At 44.3% G+C, this 24519-nt stretch overlaps 1 protein-coding gene across 2 annotated transcripts in view; it reads left to right on the forward strand.

Annotated features, from left to right (window-relative positions):
* Positions 1–442: 442 nt before the first annotated feature.
* SAXO6 (stabilizer of axonemal microtubules 6) overlaps positions 443–24519 on the forward strand; it is a 29661-nt gene continuing 5584 nt past the window's right edge. Inside the window, exons 1-12 of one of the 2 annotated variants that reach the window (XM_004429385.3) lie at positions 443–589; positions 1352–1466; positions 4970–5346; positions 6403–6537; positions 10856–11023; positions 12230–12333; positions 12415–12514; positions 17191–17220; positions 17552–17727; positions 18781–19092; positions 19805–19914; positions 20008–20117. In XM_004429385.3, the coding sequence (XP_004429442.2) occupies positions 572–589; positions 1352–1466; positions 4970–5346; positions 6403–6537; positions 10856–11023; positions 12230–12333; positions 12415–12514; positions 17191–17220; positions 17552–17727; positions 18781–19092; positions 19805–19914; positions 20008–20117 (1755 nt within the window). In that variant the 5' untranslated portion in view covers positions 443–571. The remainder of the gene's footprint in view (positions 590–1351; positions 1467–4969; positions 5347–6402; positions 6538–10855; positions 11024–12229; positions 12334–12414; positions 12515–17190; positions 17221–17551; positions 17728–18780; positions 19093–19804; positions 19915–20007; positions 20118–24519) is intronic. The other variant, XM_087442049.1, reaches the window with a different exon arrangement.

A 24519-nucleotide genomic window follows, 5' to 3' on the forward strand; every position in this document is an offset into this window, starting at 1 on the left:
AGACCTGAGCATTCATTTTCAGTTCAGGAAGAGACACATTCGGTTCCTCACGCGTTTTGGAATTAAGAACGCACCCTCATACTTGATGACGTCCAGACCCTGGGCCAGCCAGGAGGCGACCCCCGAGGAGCCCCGCAGCACGTAGACCGTCGCCGCGCGGGAGCCCGCACACCTGTGCCGCGACACCTGGCCCGCGACAAGGGAGCCCGCACACCTGGCCTCCAGGACGAAGCTCCCGCGGGCCCCGCCTACCCCGCGTCCCGGAGCCTCATTGGCCGGCCTTCCGCCGCCGTCGCTATTCGTCCTCGGGGTTTGCGCGGGAGGCGGGCGTCCCCGTTTCGGGCGCTGATTGGCCGAGTCTCGATGACGGTCAGGCGTCCTCCGAGTCTCTATTGGTTGGTAGGCTCAGAGTGGGCGGGGAAAGGCAGAGCGGCAGGGCCCCGGGAGGAAGCGCGGAGTGCGCCGACGCGTAGTCTGGGACGCCGGCCGGGGCGCTTGCTAGGGAACCGGTGTTGTCGCCCCGCCCTCGGGCTGCGGGCCCGTTAACCGTCCGGTGCGGGGCTCCGGCGACATGCCGGTGCGCTTCAAGGTGAGGCCGGGCCGAGGGCGGCGGGCGGGGCCTCGCCGCCGGGTGCTCCGCCGGCCCCGGCCCCACCCTCCCCCGGGCCGCGCGCGAGGGGCGGGGTGCGGACGGGGCTCGTCCGGGGGCGCGGGGGCCGGAGGAGGCGGCCCTTCCCGCCCCCCTCCCGTTGAAAGCTCTGAAGGGGGCATGACTTGAAGGCCGGAGAAATGGGGCCTGGGGAGGGAAGACGGGCGGGAGAGGTGCTCGTTCTCACGTGGTGCACCTGTCAGGGTGTTCGACGCCCCAGGTGGCTGGCGGCCTCGGGTCAAGCGCCGCTTCCCCGAGCCCCGGCCGTCGTACTCTTTATCCTGGGGGCTTGTCTTTAGTTGACGCGACAGGGTTTCGAAAGGTCCTAGGCGTAGCACACAGTGCTGTGTCCTCGGTGAGAACTTCGGGTGGTTGCAGTGCTGAGGGTTTGGTTGTCACCCGCTGTCCGCCGAGCGCTCAGGCTGTGCAGTCCGACGGCCCGCGCCAGGGCAGCGGCTCTGAGCCCGCGGTGCCCGGTGGCATCTGCCTCCAGCGGGGAGGGGCTTAGAGGACAGGCCCCCGTGAGCGGCTCAGCACAGGGCCGGATAAAACTGGCTATCAGTAAGGAGCTCTTCCTTCTGCGTTTCATTATCAGTCTTGAGCCTTTCAGCTCCTTTTGTAGGTTCGGAAATTTTTACTGATGTCTCCGTTAAAACAACGCTTGTTAATTGCGTTGTCCTCGAATTGTACTTTGCATTGCAGGGGCTGAGTGAATACCAGAGAAACTTCCTGTGGAAAAAGTCCTACTTGTCGGAGTCCTATAATCCCTCCGTGGGACGGAGGCACCCATGGGCTGGACTTAGATCAGATCAGTTAGGTAAGTGGAACAAACAAATAGTCGTCATAACTGGAATAAACCCTGGGGTAAGTTTGCAAAACAATTTACTAAAGAATTGTGAAGTGTTTTCAGTTGGCTTGCTTGAGTTATTCATTTAACAGGTATTTACTGAGGGTTTTCTGTAGGCCAGGACTGCTCCCAGCTTCTGGGGAGGTAGCCTTGAACAAGATGAAGACCGTTAACCGTGGGCAAGAACAGTCGACAAGTAACTCAGGACATAAGCTGGGGGATTTCAGGTTCTTGTATAAAACAGTAGGCCAGCGTGGGGAGGCGGGGGTTGGACGGAATGCACTTTGGTTTCTGGGTCAGCAAAGGCCTTTCTGAGGAGGTGATATTTGAGCTGAGACATGAGAGCTGAGAGTGGACACGCCTGGGGCGTGTACTCCCGAGGCGTCCAGGACTGGAAGCTTAGAGGTTCAGTAGTTTGCCTGAGGGTCACAGCTAGTAAGTGACAGAACCGTGATTTGAGATCAAGTCTGTGTTGATCAGAGCCCCTGAGTTCAGAGGCCACGTTCTTGTTCTCACACTTGCTTTCTCCCTGTGTCCCAAGGGAGTCGGAGCCCCGGCCCAGGGTTCCCAGAGCAGGGTAGAGGGGACAGAGACGGACTGATTTTGTTCCACCTGCTGGTTTCGTGCTTTCTCACTGGAAGAGGAGATCTCTGAGAGCAGGGCTTTGTCCTGACACAGGACAGTACCTGACCCAGGGCCTTGACACACTCTGGTACTTAGTAAAACTAATTTTTGAGTGAATGAGTAAGCCTGAGTTTGACTCCACATTAGCAATGTCACCTTGGGCAAATTGGGCCTCTTTCCCCAGGTGGGACTCGTGAAGGCCATTGCACAGGGTTGCTGGGAGGGTTACATGAGATGTTGCTGTTAAGGGCCAGGTGTGAATACACAGAGGCGTGCTTGGTCCCACATGGGATGTGTGCGAGTGCCTGATGTGTGGTTTGCAAGTCCCTCAAATGTTGGATGTTTGAGTCAGGAAAAGAAGAGATTTATAGGAAATAAGCATTATTTTACCAAGCCTGGAAGATTAGTAAAATGAGGCGAGTGTTTCCAGGATTAGGTCTGGAGAACAAAGGGGAGACTGGGTGGCTCGTTGAGGGTTCCTCTGAAGCATTGGGATCCTTTGCCTGGAGCCTGACTTTGAAGATGGGGTGTTCCTACATCTTTGGCAGGGGCTGGAGTCCACTCCAAATGACCAAAAATTCTGCAACTTTGAGGTTCCATTAGATTAAGAATCCAAAATAAATCTCTCTTAATGGGGAATATCCCACTGAAGGCCTAGAGGGATATTATGATGCTGGGGAATTGGTTAACCAGTGAGTTGCCCCCATAGCATTTTAGCTTGGAGCAGCTAAATTGAGGGTAGGGGGGATGAAATGAGACAGTGGGAGCAGAGCCACTTTGGAGTCTGGTGCACCGTGAAGGGAGGACCGGTCTGGGGAGGCGTGTTAATTAGGAATATTAGGTAAGGGGGGCAGAGCGAGAACTCCAGGGTGTTCAGGAAGGGAGGCTGGCAAGGAACCACAGCGTGTTCCCTGGGCCAGGCTGCAGTTCTGTTAACATGGTATATGTTTGCTGGTGCTGGGGGACAAGGGCAGACCACCTGAGAATCTCCCCTTTCAGTTTGCTCTTCTACTAGAACCCAGCTCTGTGTTCAAGCAGAGAGAAGTCTAGGGCGGTGGTCTTCAAATGTTTTTGCTTTCATACCCCCTAAAAGAATTTAGAATGTCTTTGTATCCCTTCACATTTTTAAGTGGATATTTAATTTTTTAGTCATAGGTGTAATGAATGGTTTTGAAGGATGTGACTTCTGATATATTGAATATTCTATATATATTTTGCATATATTTTGTTAAAACTTTGGAGCTGCCAATATGGCTCATTCAATTTATAGTAAATGTTCATTATATATATAATTGGTAGTCAGTCTTCTTGGCACACTAATCAGGCAAATTAGAGTTATTTTCTGTGAGAAGAAAGTCTAGGTTTATTTTTCAATTCAAATAAATGTGTTAATTCACATGTATGCATTTCACATGACGACCTCTTGCACATGGACTTTAGTTCTCGCAGGTGGATGGGAAGGTGTGGAGCTAGATGAGAGAAGACGCTGCCCCTTGTTCTTTGTTGTCTCAGCCTGCTTTTCTTTGCTGTCAAATGTCCCTCAGGAGTTAGACTCTCTTGAATTGTCCCTTTGTTGGTCCTCCCCACCTCTGGGATGTTTTTATGCTTTGTGGGTGGTTGAGAGGTGTGTCCTTCATTCGTGAAGTGGGAACAGAGTGGTTATGAAAGGGGTGGTGGGGCTGAAACTACAGATGCAGCCCTAAGGCAGGTGAGTGTCAGGACAGAGCGCATAGGGCAGTGAGGACCTGGAGTGATTCCCTAAGGCAGGTGAGTGTCAGGACAGAGCGCACAGGGCAGTGAGGACCTGGAGTGATTCCCTAAGGCAGGTGAGTGTCAGGACAGAGCGCACAGGGCAGTGAGGACCTGGAGTGATTCCCTAAGGCAGGTGAATGTCAGGACAGAGTGCATAGGGCAGTGAGGACCTGGAGTGATTCCCTTAAGCTGCCCATTTCTCTTTACCCTCCTGGGGTGTCTTTATGTGCCTCCAGACGTTTATGCACCCAGCGTGAAGACCACTCATCTAGGGAAGCCTCATAAGGCTAGGGACCCCAGGTTTGATGGCCGAAACATCCAGGGGAGAGGCTGAAGAGCTCGGGGTTTGGCCTCATGCCAGATTTCTGTCCACCTTCCCCTTCCTCCCTTCCCTCCTAGTCTTAGTCTCTCTTCCCTGCCCTGCAAGGTCTGCTTTCCAGTTAAAGAACAGCCCAGGCAAGGGTAGTCTCTCGGTGGCTTTGGTTCCGCAGAGCTCCTCTTACCTGGGTAGAAGCTTCATTTTTTGGACGTTTCCTTGCCAGGCAGAAATACAGAGAAGTAGTATCTTAGCTCTTGTTAAAAGGGTTCATTCTCTTTAATTCTCAGGAAATCAAGGCAAGTGTAGAACCGAGATCCAGCATAATGACCTCTCATCCCTTCTCATCTTGGTCTGCTCTGCATAAGAGAAGCTTTGTGAAAAGTTCTACATTTTGACCGTGCTGGGGCCCATTGTTGGGTTAAGTAGCACAGGAAAGTAACTAGAAACCAGCGTGTGCTGGCTGGCTTGCCAGGCCCATCACACTGCGATTCTAGTGATTGCGTTGGAATAACTTGAGCATTGTGACCCCAATTTTTAATTTTTTAGTTTTATGGTCAAGCTTTTAATATTTTTTAAAAACAAAATTAAAGATTTTATGTTGAAAAACTGTACTTATTTTTTTATCCTGTAACTCAAAGAATATTGTGTGTGTATCCCAACTGAATTTTACATTTTGTTTATCTTCTCATAGATGTTATTAAACGTTTGTGTTTGTAACTTTAGTTATTTGTAGCTTTGTGCTTTGGTAGCTGCTACTTTTGTGTACTGTATTTTGTAGGAATCACAAAAGAGCCAAGTTTTATTTCAAAAAGAAGAGTCCCTTACTATGATCCTCAGATTTCAAAGTCTCTTGCGTGGAATGGAGCCGTCTCGGAGAAGGATGTGGCTGTGTTGCCAGAGCCCGAAGCCCTGGAGGCACCACAGGCACCGGAGGCACCGGAGGCAGAGCAAAGAGAAGACGTTACCCACGACGGGGTGCTTGCGCCGGACGCCGCCAGGGTGCCCAAGAGGTCTCACTCTGCGGACTCCGGAGCGGAAGGGGCTTCTGACACCATGGAAAATAAGGAGCATGTCGTAGCAAACCACACACCAGTTAATGAAAGTGTGGACCCGGAACGTTCTACCAAGCTTCTCTCAGAAAACATAGATAATGGGGTAGGTGTAGTCACCGTATTTCTTTTCAGAAGCATAGACTTCTTTGTAGATTTCATTATCATTTCAGTAATATTACATTTTGTACTTAGAATTTCTCCATCATTGTTTTCTTGTCTGGCGTCTATAGAATAGTTGATAAGAGGCTGTTGACTTGAGTTGCTGTGAATTAGTTCTGTTCTCAGTAGTCGCCGTTTGTACTGGTTGTACTAAGATACCCCTTCATTGGGTGGACAGCCTACCTCTGGATTTTATTCATCATGTATCAGCACCCGAGTCCTAAGGGAGAGATCAAGTGGAGACACAGAAGGGGAGTAGGCCATTGCCTCTGGCAGGGGCGGTGAGCTGACTTCTCCCAGGCCCTTTTCAGTTTCTTATTGTGTACCAGCAAGACAACAAACAGGATCTCCATGGACAAAATGCAAAAAGGAGGGGAGTTCTGGCTGGATCTCAGAGATCTTGCAATCTGCTCTCTTATGTCCCAGCTGGCCTGCGGAAGGTCCCTGCGAGCACTTAAGCAAGCCTCAGGGCCCTGTGCAGACACCTCACTGCCTCCACGTTTTCTCCACTCTGTTTGCTCCTTCCCCTTTCCTGTCCACTGTTGACGGGAACCACGCAGAAGCATTTAGAGGTGTTGGAGAGCAATCCATGGCTTGTTGCGAAAACCAGGGGGCACAGGGGATCCAGGAAGGTGATGTGTTGGTCTGGTGGGCGGGGAAGGGGTGCCTAGAGCACCGTGTGAATGAGGCATGGTGCTGCTGTTTTTAGTAACAGATTTATTATGAGTCATTGCTAGGAAGGGACTGAGAGATGTTGTCTTTTTCTGGGATGCACAAGGATTCCGTGACAGTATTAAGAAAGGAATTTTAAATAGTTTGACAATTTGAAAGGGAGATTATTTACCAATTAAAAAATGTTTGCTGTACAACAGTGTGCGTATAGTTAATAATACCGTACTGTCCACTTAAAAATTTGGTAAGAGGGTCAATTTCATGTGATATCTTTTTTATGTTTGAGTAGAAATTTTAATGACGTTGTGTGGGATTTTTTCCCTAACAGTTGGATAGACTCCTGCGGAAGAAGGCTGGATTGTCTGTTGCTCCCTCCCACGGTGTGCTGAGAAATTCTGAGTATCAAAGGCAGTTTGTGTGGAAGACCCCTGAAGAGACCGCTGCAGCCTTTGCAGCCAGTCAGGTAGTGTGGTGGAGGGAATGCGTTTTGAGCATCATCGTCTGGTCTGGTGGTACAGGTTCACGTAGAATTCAGAGCTGGAAGAAATTAGGGACTTAAGTGGGCCTGGAGGTGGGTTCTAGAAGAGTGAAAATGAGCGTTTTGCTCAAGTCATCCTGTCCTTATGATTTATAGTCATAATACTATGCTGTCCTAGGCTACCGATGGGCAGTATTGCCAGATCCGTCACATATGCTAAATATGAGACAGGGTAATGAAAACTGGGGGCTGGTGAGTTTTTGAATGCTGCGAGATTTTTTTATTTATTAAGAAAATTATTAAATTGGTTTTATTCTAAAATGTTGTCTTTACTTGACTAGTATATTGCATGTTTTCTGTCTTCCAAGAAAGGCATGACTGCTTTGGATATTTAATAAATGCAAGATATGTTGAAAGTAACACAAGATACGTAATTTTGTCCTTGTATCAAATGAATAGTATTAGGAATTGTCAGTTTAACTGTATTTATAAAATTCAGAAGCTGTGATGGTACCTAGACGTGGTGTGAGATTTCCTTGTCCCCTTGCACAATCTCAGTCTTGGCCCCCCATTACTACTGAACGCTCTGTCGTCATCCTCCTGTCAGCTGCCAGCACTGCTTAGGCTTGTAACTCGTCTCTGTTCTTCATCTTACTCCTGGGCCCAGGCAGGAAATACTTCCATCTAGACAATCCCCAGGCCCAGCACAGCTCAGTCTCTTCTGTTTCCTGGTCTTCGTGTTTTTCTTTGTAAACACACAGCTTCTCACACTCGCACATTCATTTTCCCCTGAATCTCAACATTCACTTATATACTTGATCTTCCCCTAGGGACTGAGAGCATAGTTAGATTCAGCAGGGCAATAACATCAGTTGTCTTACACTGAAATAATAATACCAGTGATCTTATAAATTTTGGCAGCTTTGGACTGAATGACTTGTTACTTTTTTTTTTTTTTTTAAAAACTATGAAATTTATATAGCATTTTAGGAATGTATAAAATGACATAAAGTGATATGTACCCTTTATGAACGTAGTAAATAGGATCCCTACTTCTTTTGCTGGCTCACAAGTGTTCTTGGAGAGCAGGTATACCTACAGAATTACTTACAACCTGAAAATTGTAATTATTCAGTTTTCGTAGAGTCTTTTACCTTTAAGCTAGAGCTGATTCAGATCAAAGCCCTATCGACAACTTTTACGTATTTCAGTAAAAGTGTTGTGTAGAAAGCATTGTGTAGAAATGTTTTTTATAGGATCAAACGTAGAATATAAAATAAATCACTAGCAGTACCTTCACTAGTAGTTTGGTTGCTTTCATTAGTGAGAGTTGCACAGAATTTTTTTTGGAAGCAAATGCTCTTTGTAAGTTCCAAGCATATCAGTTTCAGGGTCTATGGATTGAAGAGCTCTGTGACAGACTTTCCATGCTTGTCGATGGGACACCCTCTACAGGAGCTGTTCAGTTCTATTTTATCAGACACCTGTTTTCTGAAAGGACGTCTTATATTAATATGTAAAGGAGTCAGAACAGTTTTTGGCAGAAAAGTCCTTGAGGTTATACTGTACTTGAAAAGATACTGTTTGGAGTTGATCTTTATGAAGATGTGCTATACAGGGTTATAAAGCAATAATATATCTTATTTGGACTCTGTATCTTTTCCATTTGTTTTCCTTATAATCAGTGGTAAGATACCATAAATGGAAACCGTGTTATGAAACATTAAGAATAAAAGAGAACATTTAAAAATAGAAACATAATAATTACCTGAATTTTTCCCTTGCCTTAAGCTAAAAATAAGCAAGGGAAAGAAACTGAACAAATGAACATATCAGATATTCAGAATGTTAAGAATTTTCTATTGTTGCAGGAAGAAAAAAATTCACATCAAGGAGGAAAAAACCCTGTAGAGCTGACGGCAGAGTTGCCTTGTGTATGTTCATGTTATTGAAGTGTGCCTCTTTACACCCATTGCCAAACCAACAGAGGGAGCGAGGGAACTTTGGGGAGAAAAGATATGGTTCATTATTTCTTTTGGCTTAAGCATGATTTTGATTACGATAACTATTATTCAAAACGTAGTAATGAGTATAGGAAGTTGGCCTTTGAATTTTTTTCTTCAGCTTTAATGAGGTATAATTGACCAGTAAAAATTATATAGCGTACAATGTGATGTTTCGATATATACGTACATTGTGAAGTGATCGCCACAGTCAAGCTAATGGACACATCTGTCACACACAGTTGCCATTTTTTCTTTTTGTGGTGAAAACACTTAAGATCTACCGAATACGGTATTATTAACTGTAGTCACCACGCGGTACTTCAGATCGCTAGAGCTTATTTATCCTGCATACTTGAAAGTTTGTACCCTTTGACCAACATCCCCCCATTTCTACCCCCCAGCCCCTGGCAACCACCATACTACTCTGTGCTCCTAGGCGTTCGACATTTTTAGATTCCACATATAAGTGAGATTATGCGATATTGGTCTTTCTGTCCCTGGCTTATTTCACTTAGTGTATGTTCTCCGGGTTCATCCATCTTGTTGCAAATGACAGGATTTCCTGATTTTTTAAGAGTGAATAATATTCCATTATATATCACATTTCCTTTATGCATTCATCCATCGATGGACACTTAGGTTGTTTCCATGTCTTGGGTATTGTAAATAATGCGACTATGAACGTGGCAGTATAGATAGCTCTTTGAGAATACTGATTTTATTTCCTTTGGAAATATACCCAGAAGTGGGATTGCTAGATCATATGGAGTTCTATGATTTTTTAATATTTTGAGGAACCTCCATGCTCTTTTGCATAGTGGCTGCACCAGTTTACATTCCCTCCAACAGTGCACAAGGGTTCCCTTTTCTCCACATCCTTGCCAACACTTGTTATTTCTTGTCTTTTTGATAATAGCCATTCTAACAGGTGTGTGTCAGATGATATCTCATTATGGTTTTGATTTGCATTTCCCTGATGATTAGTGATGTTGAGCGCCTGTTCATGTACCTGGTGGCCATTTGTATGTCTTTGGAAAAATGCCTATTCAGATCCTCTGTTCCTTTTTTAATTGGATTGTTTGTTTCTACTATTGAGTTCTATGAGTTCTTTATTATTTTGGATATTAACCCCTTATCAGATATATGATTTGCAAATATTTTCTCCCATTCTATAGGTTGCCTTTTCGTCTGCTATACAGAAGCTTTTTAGTTTGATGTAGTCCTGCTTGTTTATTTTTGCTTTTGTTGCCTTTGCATTTGGTGTCAGATCCAAAAAATCGTCGCCAAGACTGATGTCAAGGAGCTCACTGCCTGTGTTTTCTTCTAGGAGTTTTATGATTTTAGGTCTTACATTCAAGTCTTTGGTCCAGGTTGAGTTAATTTTGTGTATGGTCTAAAATAGGGGTCCAGTTTCATTCTTTTGTATGTGGCTGTCCAGCTTTGCCAGAACCATTTATTGAAGAGACTGTCCTTTCCCCACAGTATATTCTTGGCTCCTTTGTTGTAAATTAATAAATCATATATATATGGGTATATTTCTGGACTTTCTATTCTGTTTCATTGATTGTTGTGTCTGTTTTTATGCCTCTTTGCCTGTTTTTTATTTTTTATTTATTATTTTTTTAACTTTTTTTTTTTTTGTGAGGAAGATCAGCCCTGAGCTAACATCGATGTTAATCCTCCTCTGTTTCCTGAAGAAAACTGGCTCTGTGCTAACATCTATTGCCAATCCTCCTCCTTTTTTTCCCCCAAAGCCCCAGTAGATAGATGTATGTCATAGTTGCGCATCCTTCTAGTTGCCGTATGTAGGACCCGGCCTCAGCATGGCCGGAGAAGCGGTGTGTCGGTGCACGCCCAGGATCCAAACCTGGGTCGCCAGTAGTGGAGCGCGAGCACTTAACGCTAAGCCATGGGGCCGGCCTATCTTTGCCTGTTTTTTAATCAGGTCATTTTCTTGCTGTTGAGTTGAGTTCCTTATATATTTTGAATATTAACCCCATATGAGATTATGGTTTGCAGATATTTTCTCCCGTTCCATAGGTGATCTCTTCACTCTGTTGATTTTCTTTGCTGTAGAGAAGGTCTTTAGTTTGATGCAATCCCATTTGTCTATTTTTGCTTTTGTTGCTCTTTGGATGTTAATTAGCCGTGTGAAATGAAATTACAGTCATATAATTTTGCCTTTGTTCATATCCTGTGATTCACGTTTATATGTGAAATTTTTTAAGCAATTGAAGAACTAAGTTTTGTATATTTAACCAACCAAAAAACTAAACTAAAGTAATTTTTGTTTTAAGGTTTTCCACAATAAAAGCAAATTTGTTCCACAATTCAAAAGTAACTCAATCATCCATGAAACTGAATACAAAAGAAATTTCAAGGGTTTATCTCCAGTGAAAGAACCGATATTAAGAAGTGATTTGAAAGAGAATGGAAATTTTGAAACAATATCTCCTGAAAAGAAGGTATTCGTCAACTCTTTAAACAAAACAAAATCTTCGTGATTTTAGGCTCTACACATTTTCTTTCACTTTCTACCACCTGAGAATTTTGTTTTTGGCTAGTTCATTAATTCATTAATTTGTTCATGAAATGTCAGAAGTTCGTTGAGCTCCTAGTAGGAGCCGGGCACTGGGTAGGTGCTGAGAGTACAATAGGGACCTCACGAAGCCCGAAGCAGCTCTTGGGCGAGTGGGGAGATGGAGATGTAGGTAACTAAATGTAACACAGTACAATGGATGCTTAGTGCCACAGCAGGTAAGTCTGCTGTGCCTAGTATCAAGTGAATGGCCTTATGGTAATGTGAGCCCCGGGGCTAACAGCAGTGATAGAAACACATACTTTAAGTCAAATAATGGAAATCAAACACAGAACACGCACACACACGTATTTTAAACCAAAGCTCTAGCATGCCAAATTATAGCTGGTGTAATTCACATGATTTACCTCAGGATATACAAACACCTGCTTCTGTGTGAAATTATAGCTGTTTAAGTTGCAGCTGTTTAAGTTGCTATTTAATTTTACAATAATTAAAATTATTGTAAATTATGCATAAATGGGGTATAAGTCCTATTTTTAAATCTCCTGGAATGTCATACCTGACACTTTATGGATCCTAAAAATAGAAATTATATGATGAAAAGTAAAATGATTTATATACATAAATATATATATTATATATTTTATATATATTTTATATATATGTGTGTGTGTGTATATATAAAACAACTGTTAGAGTTATTCAGTAAAGCAATGTGGTAACTTACTCATTGGGACCTTACATTTAATTACTGTAAAACAATTAAATGTAAATTTAGAATATCAAGGGCAAATATAAGACCATTATTCAATTGGTAGTAACATCAAGTTTATTTATTTAGGTGTTTATTTGTTAATTAAAAAATTTTTTTCCTAGCCGAGGATCTAAAATTTTTCTTGTTAGAAAATGAAATTATATCTTTAGCTATAGACTTGAAAAAACTAACCAGATATACTAGTTTCAAAACTTGATTGTTGATTTCTTGTGGTTTCTGTGTTATCTTTTAGTAGTTAAAGCTTCTAAAAACAGAATTGTAATATGCTATCCAAGTATACTTTATTACATTTATGTTTCACTTTAATGTATAACACATTTTAAGCATAAAAAGTTTAAATTATTTTCATTTTAGTGTAATAAAACAGATGATCCTTTAAAATTAGAAGCAGAGATGGGATCAAAAGACTCAAACCAGCCTAAAAAAAAGCTTACTCCTTGGAGACATCAAAGGCTTGGGTAAGTATTTTATAAGAAAAATGTCATGGTATTTAGATGATCAACATGATGAAATATTTACTCTCATTTCATTTCTGTTAGGAAGGTGAATTCTGAATATAGAGCAAAGTTTCTGAGCCCAGCCCAGTATTTATACAAAGCTGGGGCTTGGACCCATGTGAAGGAAAACGTACCCAATCAGGTGAGTCCGCAGAAGCTCATGAGCCCGTATCAGTGCAGTTTCACAATGGGTTTCATTTAGTGAGAGAGGCTGCAGTTTAAAGATTTATGGTAAAAGAATAGCACTAAAAGCAGTAGGAACTTAAAGTTGTCTGTATTAGGATATAGTTTATCAGTAGGCTTTTTTTATACCAACCAGCTCCTTAGAGATGAATATTTATTATTGTGAAGTCTTTAAAGTTAAAAATTTTTTAAATCAAGTATTTGGTTGTGTTGTAAAGTCAGTTTGTAGAGTTGTAGCATTATAGATTTGATTACTTTATAACGTCCAAACCTCCACTCTCAGCTGAAGACTGATGAATTTTCAAGGTTGGTTATCTGGCGGTGACCCCACTGTCAGCATGCACTATTCGAGTCTGTAAGCACGAGGACGCCATGGTCTGTGCTGACAGGTTTGAGTTGCAGTGTTGGGTACCCTGTCGTGGGAGAAATTCCAGGGATCCTAAGGACAGGTTTGAGGGAAAGTGTAGTCCTCGAGTTGGAAGTGCTAGTTTAGTGCTGTCTTCTTATGGTCAAGGATAAAGTGTGGAGCTTTGTTGATTATTGTATAATTAGCATCTTTCAAAGCACCTCTTGGTGGTTTTCTGTGTGGTGACTATGCTGAACTAAAACAGTTTAGATTAGACATTAGTAAACGTCCTCCTCCCCCATCATTGTAAAGAGAGGGATAATTGGGGTAGAGAATGAATCTTTTCTTTAGCTCCATCCTTAAAACCGTGGCCCACAATTACGTGTTGTCAGCCTCTGGGGGACAGTAATGGCACCGTGAGGCGCTGGCTCTCTGTGTCCCGGTGAGATGCCTGTGCTCCTGTGTTGTCTCAGGAGGTGGTGTGACCCTTTCCACCACAGCTGCTCTGGGTGCCCTCGCCTTCCCTGCTTGAGCGTGGCTCAGAGGCAGGACAGGCAGAGTAAAAGACAAGCTTGAAGCTGTCCCAGATATGATTGGGGGCAAAACTCATGTATTCACCCGGTGAAATCAAGTCAAAGGTGTGAGCATCGCAGGCAGCCGTGATGTAAGTAAGGAATCGAGTCAGCTGAACTCCTGAGTGGTTTGTGACCTGGCTGACCTTGGTGAGGAGCTCTGTCTGAGGGGCCTCCTGGTGAACCAGGAAAAGCGGGGCAGAGCAGGACAGAGCGTGGCCAGACGGGCTCCTGTGGCCGGTAAATCGGTGTCGGCCCTTTGCCCGTTGTGTGTAGGTACCTCACGAGGTGGGGTCAGGAAAGATTGTCCCTTGCTGAGGTTTCTGTAAACTGAGGTGAGTGGTGTTCAGATCTGAGGTCTGACACCGAATGGATGGCGGGGATTGTCGTGATGAGGTGACAGTCCTTGCCCTGCTCTGATGGAAGAGAGCATTTCTGTTGTTGTTGTTAATTTGTCTCTTCAAGGTTTCCTATTAGGATATCTTGGTAACGTGGCTTTTTTGGGGGGTTTGTTTTATTAGTTCCCATTGGTGGTTGTAAATATTTAAATGAGTGATATAGTTTGCCTTAACCTCTATGGGCAAAATAATTCAAAAGTGAATTGGAGTTAGAAAAGAATAAGAAATTTTAGCTAAGAAGTCAGTGATCACCGGTGGTGACAACAGGGTTAGATGACCAGGTCATAGACATTTAATATGGGGCATGTTTTACTTCAATCTTAGGTTTTTTTTTTTTTTTTTTTTTACTGGAAGACGTTTATTGTATGTGGCTGCTTCGGAGGTATCTAAGGTACCCCCTCATTTTCCTTCTCCTAACATTTTGTGAAGGAATATTATTCCCGCTCTTCACGTGCACTTGGACATCAGTGACTGCTGTCATTAGGATAGTAACTCACTTTTTGGGCCACGTCGCAGTTTTCTAGTCTGTATGTCATCTGCGTTTCCTCCTGTCTTGTCTGAGATGCTGTGCTGTTCGAATCTCTTAATCAGTCACTGAGTGTCTTATCCTGAGTCCCGAGCCCCTCTTCCTGGAGCGTTTGGGTGTTGGTTTTGTCTGTCTGTGGTTGTAGACTTACCTCCGTCACGCGGCTTCTGGCCTGTTGCTCTTCACGGTGTTGCCTCAGAGGACTTTCTTAATAACAACCGGCAATACTAAGGTCTCATCCTCAGAGCAGCTGCTGAATCCATGTTTAGTTCTTTTTTTCTTGACTGTTAGGTAAGCTTCTGATCATCCACACGACTTAGTTGAGGTAATTTTTTTCTTTTGTGTCTTCCACAAATAGGACTTTATTTCAAGATAAAGTCCCATATTTGGTAGACGTTCTGTGATTTGATAGACATTGTAAAGACTACTAGGTGTAAGATGACTCCTGATTTTGGGGGGATGATTTTTAGGGAAAAAAATTTTTATTTTTCCCCCCAGTTTTCTGGGTTTTAATTTTCTACATGTAAATTTTAAACGATTTAGTTGAATTCTTAATTTGGGAAAAGAAATTCAGAAATGAAAATATCCTGCTTACAATTTTGATATCATATAGTCTGCTGGCTTCCTTGCCCCAGGAGGGGCGTGTGTAGTTGTAATTGAGCCTGGGTGGTTTACTCACATGCTTTTCAGAGGCTCTGGTTGTTGGCTCTAGGGGTTGTTTTTAATACTGAGTTCACACCATTGATTTTTCTTCTCTTTCTAGTAGAACACCTTACTTTGGGAAATATCAGCCTCCTCTTTTATCATCTTAGTTTAGGATTATGGAAGTTTAAAGTCATGTATTTGTAAAACATTATAACGTCAGCACTAAGATTATTACTCAAGATTGCTGGTGAAGTAAAGCTCGACAAGCGGTGCGTCGGTGCGAGCCCGGGATCCGAACTGGCGAACCCCGGGCGGCTGTAGCGGAGTGTGTGCACTCAACCACTTGTGCCACCGGGCCAGCCCCCCTCCCTCTTTTTAAAAAAATTGATGTCAAATAAAACTGGATCACTGTGTACACGGACGGGCTATTCGGCCATCCCCTCACTCGTCAACAGTAAGGTCCTCCCGTGGGAGGGGAGTCAGCCTCCCCCACCGCCTCTCCCCCTCCACCCTGCACACAGGGCAGGGCTGACAGCACCCCCTTTGGAACCACCCCTTCAATTTATCGCATTCGTTTATTACAGAGCAGACCGTACTAATGTTGTGATGATAATTTATCACAGGACGAGGTCTGCCTGCTCCCCCAGACTGTGAGCGTTGAGTCCGCAGGGACTGTCTTGCTTTGTCTTTGGCACCAGACGTCTACGTGGGCCTGGCACTTTGTCCACACTCAAGACAGGTTGTGGAATCAGTGTTTAATGCTACATTCTTCCTCCCCGCAAGGAGCTCACCGGTCAGGGGGAGAAGGGAGTAAGTGCTGGTGGGGTATGCGGAGGATGAAGCCCCACCAAGGCTTGCAGATGTTCTCCTGTGGGTGGTGGAGTGGCCATGAAGGACCGAAACACGGGGGACTTACCGGGAATACAGTCTGGATGCTGTCGAGGTGCTTTATAATGAGGTTCCTGTGCGTTCAGAATGTGCTGGCTGGCAGTTCCACAGACTCACCCCATGTGTCTCAGTTCTCTTCAATGCAAAAACCACTACTAGTAATTCTCTTTAAGTGTAAAAGTTGGCGGAAGTGGTAAATGAACATGGCTCAGTTGTTTGGACAGTGAAGAAGACAGTATTCTGAATTCTGTGGGAACGTCTTGGCTTTGGCTCCTCAGGGCGGTGGGGCCCTGCGGGGTCACAGGGCTCCTTATGTCACCACCGCAGGTGCTTGTCCTTGGCCCTGGCTGATTCCCTGGAGGTGCAGCCTTCCATCCTTGGCCTTCAGCAGTGTCTCCCTAAGGGGCTGAGGATACGTTTCTCCAATTGCTTTTGCGATGCCAAGTTTCATTATTTGCTTTGTTGCCATTAAGTGAAAGAAAAGCACTTTTAGCAGACAGTATCTGGATATCCTTTTAATGTTAATATTCCACCTGTATTATAGGAAAAAATATAGAGTTTTTCAAGAATAAAGAAAGATTATTTTAAACAATTTTAAGCTGCAACTTAAGTTTTTTTACGCTGTTGAATTGTATTTAGGGAAACCAGCAGGTGGCAGTATGATGTATAAAATGAAAGTTTCAAATGAGTGAGAAAGGCTCCTTTTCATATGAAAATGTTATTTGTGTATTAGGGAATTCAAATCACCTTATGGTTTATCGGAGCATTTTTTTTTCCTGTCACTTTGTTGAATATATTACAATTATTATTTTGTGGGATAGTCTTTTAAATTACATATTTAATACATTTTTTAAAAGTTGAGGTTTTGCTGATTCCAAGGGAATGTGGAGGAATTGGGGGGAGCCTCGTAACTCTCAGTGGGGCTTCTGTAGTAGCAGCAGCTGTGTGTGAGGCCGGGACTGAAGCTGGGCTGGGGGTTTCTGCCTGTCAGCGCTCTTCCAGAGCTGGAGAAAGAGGGATAGTGATCAGGCTGCCTGTCATCGACAGCATCCCAGCCGTGCAGGAACAGGACTGATTTTCAAGGTAATATTAAGACATCTTGGTTACTGAATTAAATATGACTACAAATAGTAAGAAAGGCATTGACTGACAAGTTTGGTATATATTTTGAGGGAAGAATTATAAGGTATTTCATTGGTTCCATTATATTCAGTTATGGCGTTAACCTGTCATTAAGTGTGTTTCTGTATTCTTCCCTAGGGTTCTCTAAATGCCATGTGGTATGCGGAGGTTGGTTACTTTTGAGTTTTTAAAAACTATAATAATGGGTAGAGTACTTGTGTAATTTCAGTTGAAGTAAGAAGTAGGTGTCAGTATTTTTCTGGCTGCTACAAATGTCTCCCTGCCTGCTGGCCTGAAATAAAATAACTGCATTGTGCTTTAGCTTGACTGTGTTAATTTCTGCTTAAACATGCACATAGTCTGATGAACGTGTGTGGCTAGGTTTGCCTTCCTTTCTCCTTGGTCTCTGGCTGTATTTGTGCTGTGTCTTTGATGTGCTACTTGGTGGTATTTCCAAGGGAGCATTTGCAATAACATGATGTCTCCACTCCCTGCACAGGTTAAAGAACTCCGAGAGAAGGCCGAGTTTTATAGGAAACGAGTTCAGGGAACACATTTTTCTCGGGACCACCTGAATCAGATTCTGTCTGATAGCAACTGCTTTTGGGATGTCTCCTCGACCACGAGCTCAGAAGGAACCATTAGTAGCAACATCAGAGCACTGGATCTTGCGGGGTGAGAGGGGCTTTGTGGGTGGTACAGTTGTAGCTTCTGTAGATCATGGAGTTATGGGGGAAAATGACATGATTACTCAGAATTTGTCTCCTTGTCAAATGGAAATGTGCAGCCACTTATTACATTTTGTTAATTTATTCTCTGAAAAATAAAGCTGTACATACTTGTTTTATATACTTGTATATATAAATAATACATAATGTAAATCTGGAAGTCTGGATTTTATAACATTCCTTGTTAACAGCTAAAAGTAGAAGAGGATGATTATACAGTATATGTAAAAAAACTTTAAAAAGTAAAAGAAAAAGGCAACAACAATAAAAACTTAGAGACATAAGCTGTTATACATGTCCGTTGTCATCTATTAATGGATTTTTGTGGTTAATATGGAGTTTAGGCCCTGATTCTGTGAGAGAATTCTCTGCTGTTTTGGGTTTTAAAGTGAACATGATTTAACTATAAGAGAAATGCCACATTGATTTGTAACAGATAAAATAGTGTTTAGTTGTTACAGTATATTAATGTAGTCATACATATCAAATTGAACTGTAAATTCAAATTCTGTGACATCTGATTTAAGTTCATCACAAAATCTGTTTTTTAACAATGTCTTATAAAGATTAATCTATGTAAAGTATAAAATTTGGATCAACTTACTTGATCCACAAGTACACTTGAGTTTGTGCACAAGCCCGAGTTGTGTAACTGTACGAGTTAGACCATGTGGGTCCTAGTTTATGTGTAAATGCCAGTTTAGGGCATACGTGTGAGTATTGTCAGCAGTGGTGCAGGCATGTATATGTGACAGTAGGAGCAAGAGAGAGAGAAATATTTTATTTTGGAATGTTTTAATAGAAACTGTAGATTGTCACTTTATTATACTGTAAAATGAACTCTTAATTAGATTTCTTTCTTCAATATCTGGGCAAGGCAATATCTGTGGGAAACATAGAGTTGTGAACAGTGGAAGGGAATGACGGACTTACTAAAATTGGTATAAACTAGAAACCTCAAACTGCTCAAGTTTAAAATAAAACTTATTTTGTTATGCAGAGATCCTACAAGCCATAAGGCTTTGCAGAAATGTCCTTCTGCAAAACTAGAAGGGAAAAAACCTGTCTTGGACGACCACCCCCAGAAAAACGCCACGGAGAAATTGGGTGTGTCAGAGGCACCCACTGTACCTGTTAGGAGGCGTCTGGCCTGGGGTGCAGAGGACACCAATGAGGACACACAGGAGCAACCGAGGGAGGAGGCGGAGGAGGCGGAGGAGGAGAAGAGGGAAAGGGACAAGCAGGTTTCTACAGCAGAGCCAGAGAAGTCGGAAGAACATGAGAAGTCTGAGGCCGACGAGATGAAGGAAGGGTGAGAGTTTTAGATCGGTCACCATACAGAAGCATTATTGTGCACAGTTCGTACGTGTCTTGTGTTGTCACTAATTAAGTATAGTGGTTTACGCTTTTGGTTTTATGACTAATGAAGAGCAGATTTCACTTTAACGTCGTAACGTAGGCATTTCTATATGGTTTATACTTGGATTTGCTCAAGTGTTGGTGCCACTAACTGGTAATTGAGCTGCTTGGGAGGAAGGAGTCAGGGTCATTTTTATTTATGTCCTCGTTATGATTTGCTAGATTTGTACATGTGTCTGGAAGAATGACTTTCTTTGTGATTTAAGGAAAATAGCTGATACTCTTTAATATCAGATGGTTATACCAAAAAAGAAAGAAAAGATAATGCTTTGTAATATTAAAATAAGTGATTTCTGCGAATAGCTAATTCCTGTTGATTTATATGCAAATTTCTTCGGGGAGTGGTTGTCTCCTCTTGATAATGGTGTCTTTTGTCCATAGTCCCAATCCTTTTCATTTGTTCATGAGTTTTACAGCTAATAGGGAACTGAGGCCCTGATGGGATGTTGTTGCTGCTGTGGTGTAGTCCCTCTTTTCCAGGACTCAGTTAAACAAAACGGCCTTACCTTATAAGTTTTGTATTTTATTCTTGCATAATGATGGCAAAGTATTTTTGACCATATTTTCTCGGGAAATGCTTCATATCGGATTGTTTTCATTTGTAGGTCGGACTCTTCTGTCTCCTCGGGAAGAGGAGGCCGGCTTCCCACTCCGAAGCTGAGAGAACTTGGTGGGATCCAGAGGACTCACCACGATCTCACCACCCCGGCTGTTGGTAATCACAGACACGGTGCAGTTCTGACTTAACCTGCTGTTTCTACGTGTGATTTAGTTTAACCGACACTTGTCATCTTCTGCACTTTTCCAGGTGGTGCTGTTTTAGTGTCTCCATCCAAAGTGAAGCCTCCAGTCCCAGAACAGAGGAAAAGAGTGCCCTCTCAGGATGGCTTAGAAATGGCAAAGAGTGACTTTAGGAAGGTAAATGTTTATGTTTTGGGGCAGTGATTATTTTTGTCACATGTTACTAGATGAAGGATAGCTTCAGATTTTAGAGAATTCTGTCTATTGTGTGTGGAGATAATGCTGTTAACCCACTTTTAGGACGGCAAAGGCATTGAATTGTCTTGCTGGTGGTGGCGTTGTATTTCTGCTGGTGTCCTTTTAAATCCTGTCAGCAGTGACTCGACAGGGAGAGCGGGAAGAAGAACAACACTGTTTACTGGACGTCTGCTGTGTGGCAGGTGTGCTCCAGGTGCTGTTCTGGCCCTGGCAATACAGCAGGGAAAGAGACAGGCAGTCCTGGCCCTCGCGGAACCTCTCTTCTGGTGGAGGAGAGAGACAATACTTGGGGTAACTGGGTAAAATGACATAGTATCTGCATAGTGGTGAGTACTGAGGAGGAAACTAAAGCAGGGCACGTGCGTAGGAGGTGGCCGGGGGGCTTCTCACTGAGGGGTGGTGTTGAGCGGAACTGAAGTGGGGGACGGACTGACCCGTGTGCATACCTGGGAAGGCTTTCTCGGGAAAGAACGGCGAGTGCACAGTCACTGAGGTGAGAAGTACCTGATTCCCTGAGGACCGGCCCGGAGCGCAGCGTGGCTGGAGCAGAGAGGGGAGGAGTGGGGGAGTAAATCGTGTGGGGCCCTGTGGGTCAGAGCAAAGACTTTGAATTTTATTCTGGATGAAACGGGAAGCCTTTGGGGGGCAGAGTGATAGGGGTCAGTTACAACATCCAGGCAAGCGGTGGTGGCCCTTGGGATCCTGTGGTGGAGTGGGGTCGCGTGAGGGAGTCCGATTCTGGGTGTCCAGTGCAGGTGCAGCGGTCAGGATTTGCCGATGGATAAGCTGTGGTGTGGGAGAAAGAAGAATCAAGGATGAGTCAAGATGTTTGGCCTGAGCGATGAGGATGGAGTTGCCGTTTAAGTGAGATGGGAGACAGTGTGCGGAAAAGATTTGTCAGGGACGACCCAGAGTTCTGTGTGGACACGTTAGATTTGAGCAGCTTATCAGACATGTGAGTAGGCCTGTGGAGGAGGGAGTTGACTGAGTTTGCGTGTAAAGGAGCGGTCGGGCTGCAGGTACAGGTTCGAGGCTCCTTGTCCTAGAGGTGGTGCAGGTATGTGAGGTCTTGAGACTGGGGAGATCATCGAGGGAGTGCATATAGACAGAGAAGAGTAGGTGTAGACAGGTCTGAGCCCCAGGTTTTTGATACTGGGAAGTTGAGGAGTAACCAGCAAAGAGACTGAAGAGGAGCAGCCAGTGAGGTGGCAGGAACAGGAGGCTGGTGTCTGGAGGTGTCCAGGAGGAGGGCGTGTCAGAGCTCCTGAGGGGTTAGGAGGGTCTGAGAATCGATGATTGGCTTGAGCAACATGGAGGTGAGTGGTGACCCTGACAAAGGGCAGTTCTGGTGGTGGGGAGGGACACAAGCCTAAATGCAAGTGAGTTTAGGAGAGTGGAGAGGAGTGGAGGTGGAGCAGCCATCACAGACAGTTCTTCCCAGAGTTTTGCCGTGAAGGGGGAGCAGATGAATGGAGTGGGAGTTGGATGAGGTGAGATCAAGATGGAGGAGGTAACAGCATGTTTGTATGTTGATGAGAACAGTTTTAGAGAGAGAGAAAAGCTGATGTGGGAGTGAGAGCAAGTCGCTGGAAGGATGTTCTTGAGCAGAGAAAGGGTGTAGGATCTGGTGGAGAGGTGAACGGTTGGCCCTGGGCACTGTGACAGCCCTTCACTGTTACAAGAGGGAAGGCAGAGTACATGGGCCGCTGGTGAGGTCTCGGGAGATGTGGCAGGAGCTTTTGGAAAGTCTCTTGATTGCTCCTGTTAGCATGTGAAGAAAGATCCTTGCTGAGAATGAGGCTGGGGAAGACAACGTGGAAGTCGGAGGAGAGAGAAGGCGGCATGCCGTGGTCTTCTCAGAGGGTGGGAGAGTGAGAGGGCCAGAGAAACGTGTGATACTGCAGGGCAACATTCAGGGCCGTTCTAGGTTAGAGGTCACGAATTTGGTGTCAGGGCAGGTTGTGTGTTTTTCTCCAGGCACGTCTGGCTGCAGAGGTGCCAGATAGGCAGACAGTTGGATTTAACTGGGGTTCATGTTTGTCAAGGGAGTAAGACAAGGTGAGAAAGGGGGCCAGGGAGTTAAGATAAATGCAGGGAGTGATTATAATGATTGGCTGTGGAGGTCGAGTTGGTTAGGGAGGGAAAATAGGACTTGAGAAGTAAGGTACAGAGCAAAGGTGACAGGAGCAAGGGATGGAAGGTCTTGGCAGACTTGAGGACCTGTTGGAATTGGGGTGCCTGTGAGGGTTAGTTTTAAAGTTAGGAGGTGGTGGTCAGAAATTGAGATCATGGGGAGGTTGTGGTTACCAGTGATGACAAGGCCTAATGTATAATCGGGATAAGTAGCAGAGAAGAGGTTGCATTTCTCCAGGGGGTCTTGCTGCTGGCTGTCATGAGTTCCAGAGGGCACAGCAGAGAGTTTCCAGGTGGTGGGGAGAGGCAGGAGATGAGGTCAGAGCCCAGTCCCCCAACCCCAGTCTTTGGGGCAGAGCCCAGCTCATCGCAGGTCCTCATTAAGCACGTGTTGAGTGAGTGTTACTGGAGTGACAGAGTATCTAAACCATTTCCTGTTGCTCATGTGTACGCTGGTTTATGAAAGGAAATGTGGCTGTAGGAATACGGTCAGAGGATTGGTCAGAATCAGGTGTCGGGAATCTCTTGCCCCCGTGGACTCTTCTGCCCCTCAGGAGTCCAGGCTGCTTCCTGGAAGGTGTGCGCGTCTAGGCAGTTTCGCCCACAGGGCTGACTATGCTGAAGAGGGTGGCTCCAGTCCCTATTTGCAGCTGGAGTTATTTGTATTATTTTCATTTATTGTGGAATTAATTTATTGAATAATTAAATAAAATTAAGTACTTAATTAAAATAGAGCAGTGCTGTCTTTTAACACTTTAATGCCAATCTCCACCTCACTGTACACACAATACAGTTGTGACATTTTAATTAGAAACTCCTCTCAAATAAACAAGTTTCTTATTAACAACTGAATTAGAACCCCCTCCATGTGCATTTTCTGCCGCCAGCACTACCAGGAGCTATACCAGGCTGGATTTGGTCATTTCCCGTTGTCTGCCCCTTGGTTCCTGGTAAGCAGAGGAGTCATTAAACCTGATATACACAATCATTTTTCCCCTTTGTTTTCTTATAAAAGCTAATATTATAATAAAATTAAATCTGTAAGTCATTCAGTTTCCAGTAAATTATCCCCATTACTCAATTGTCCTTGATTAATATCATTCTATATCTCTTTTTGCAATAGGAATTAGGAAGAATATATAATCATAATATCCAGAAATTTTTTCGCTGTTAACAACACTGTTAGCTATGACTATTAACAGCACACCTTGAATTGTGGGTGTTTGGGGCAGCAGCAATCTGGCTGACTTATGTGGGGATGATCATAATGGGTAGCATTTCCTGAGCACCTACTAGTTTGTGCGCCCTGTGTGAAGTACTTCACGTGCGTTAACTTGTTCAGTCTTCATGAGACTCGGGGCAGGGGTGATTTACTGTTATTATTCTCATTTAGTTGAAGAAACTGAGGTCACACAGCTGCCGAATGGGGGAGTAGAGTTTGGCTCCAGGTAGTGTGTCCTCTGAGCCCATATTTTTAGTCCCTAAACAACACTGTCTCTCAGAACTTGAGAGTAGAATTCTCATCGTATTGGTTTGATCGTCAAGTGCCATTTTCACATTTTATAGACGATACTAAAACCCAAGTGTGTGTCCGCTCACTTCATTTGTTCGTTCAGCAGATGTTTCTTATCTAATACGCGCAAGTGGTAATGGTAGTGAGCAGAAGTAGCCATGGTGCATGATCTTATGGAACCCACAGTCTGGTGAGAGAGATACACATTAATCAAAGAGTCACAACAAAGAAGTAAAATGAAGACTAATAAGAATTTGGAAGAAGAAGTATATAGTGCTATTCTGGAGGAACTGACCTTGTCCCAGAGGCCAGGCAGCTTCTCAGAAGGAGTCTTAGTTGAGTTAGATGTAGAGGAAGAGTGGAACAGGTGGGAAGGGTGGGGAGGAGGTGCCCAGATAAGTGGAGAGAGAGGACGGGGGCTAAGAGACAAAGACAGACGGTGGGTGGCAGGGAGCAGGTGCACGAAGAGCCTGGAAAACAGTGCTGTTGAGAATTTCTGTCATTATCTCGGGAGCAATGGGAAGCCGGTGAAAGGCCGCCGTGAAAGGCCAGAGTAGACAGGATGCCCTTTAGGCCATTGTGGTGGTGTGGGCAGGAGCTGTTGATAGCTTGGACTGGGGAGGGTGGGCATATGTAGAAGGGGATGAAACTGAGGAATTGTGTAAGGGGAGCAGT

This window comes from Ceratotherium simum, chromosome 17, assembly GCF_057802395.1.
Source record: "Ceratotherium simum simum isolate JZ-2026a chromosome 17, ASM5780239v1, whole genome shotgun sequence".
Taxonomy (NCBI): domain Eukaryota; kingdom Metazoa; phylum Chordata; class Mammalia; order Perissodactyla; family Rhinocerotidae; genus Ceratotherium; species Ceratotherium simum.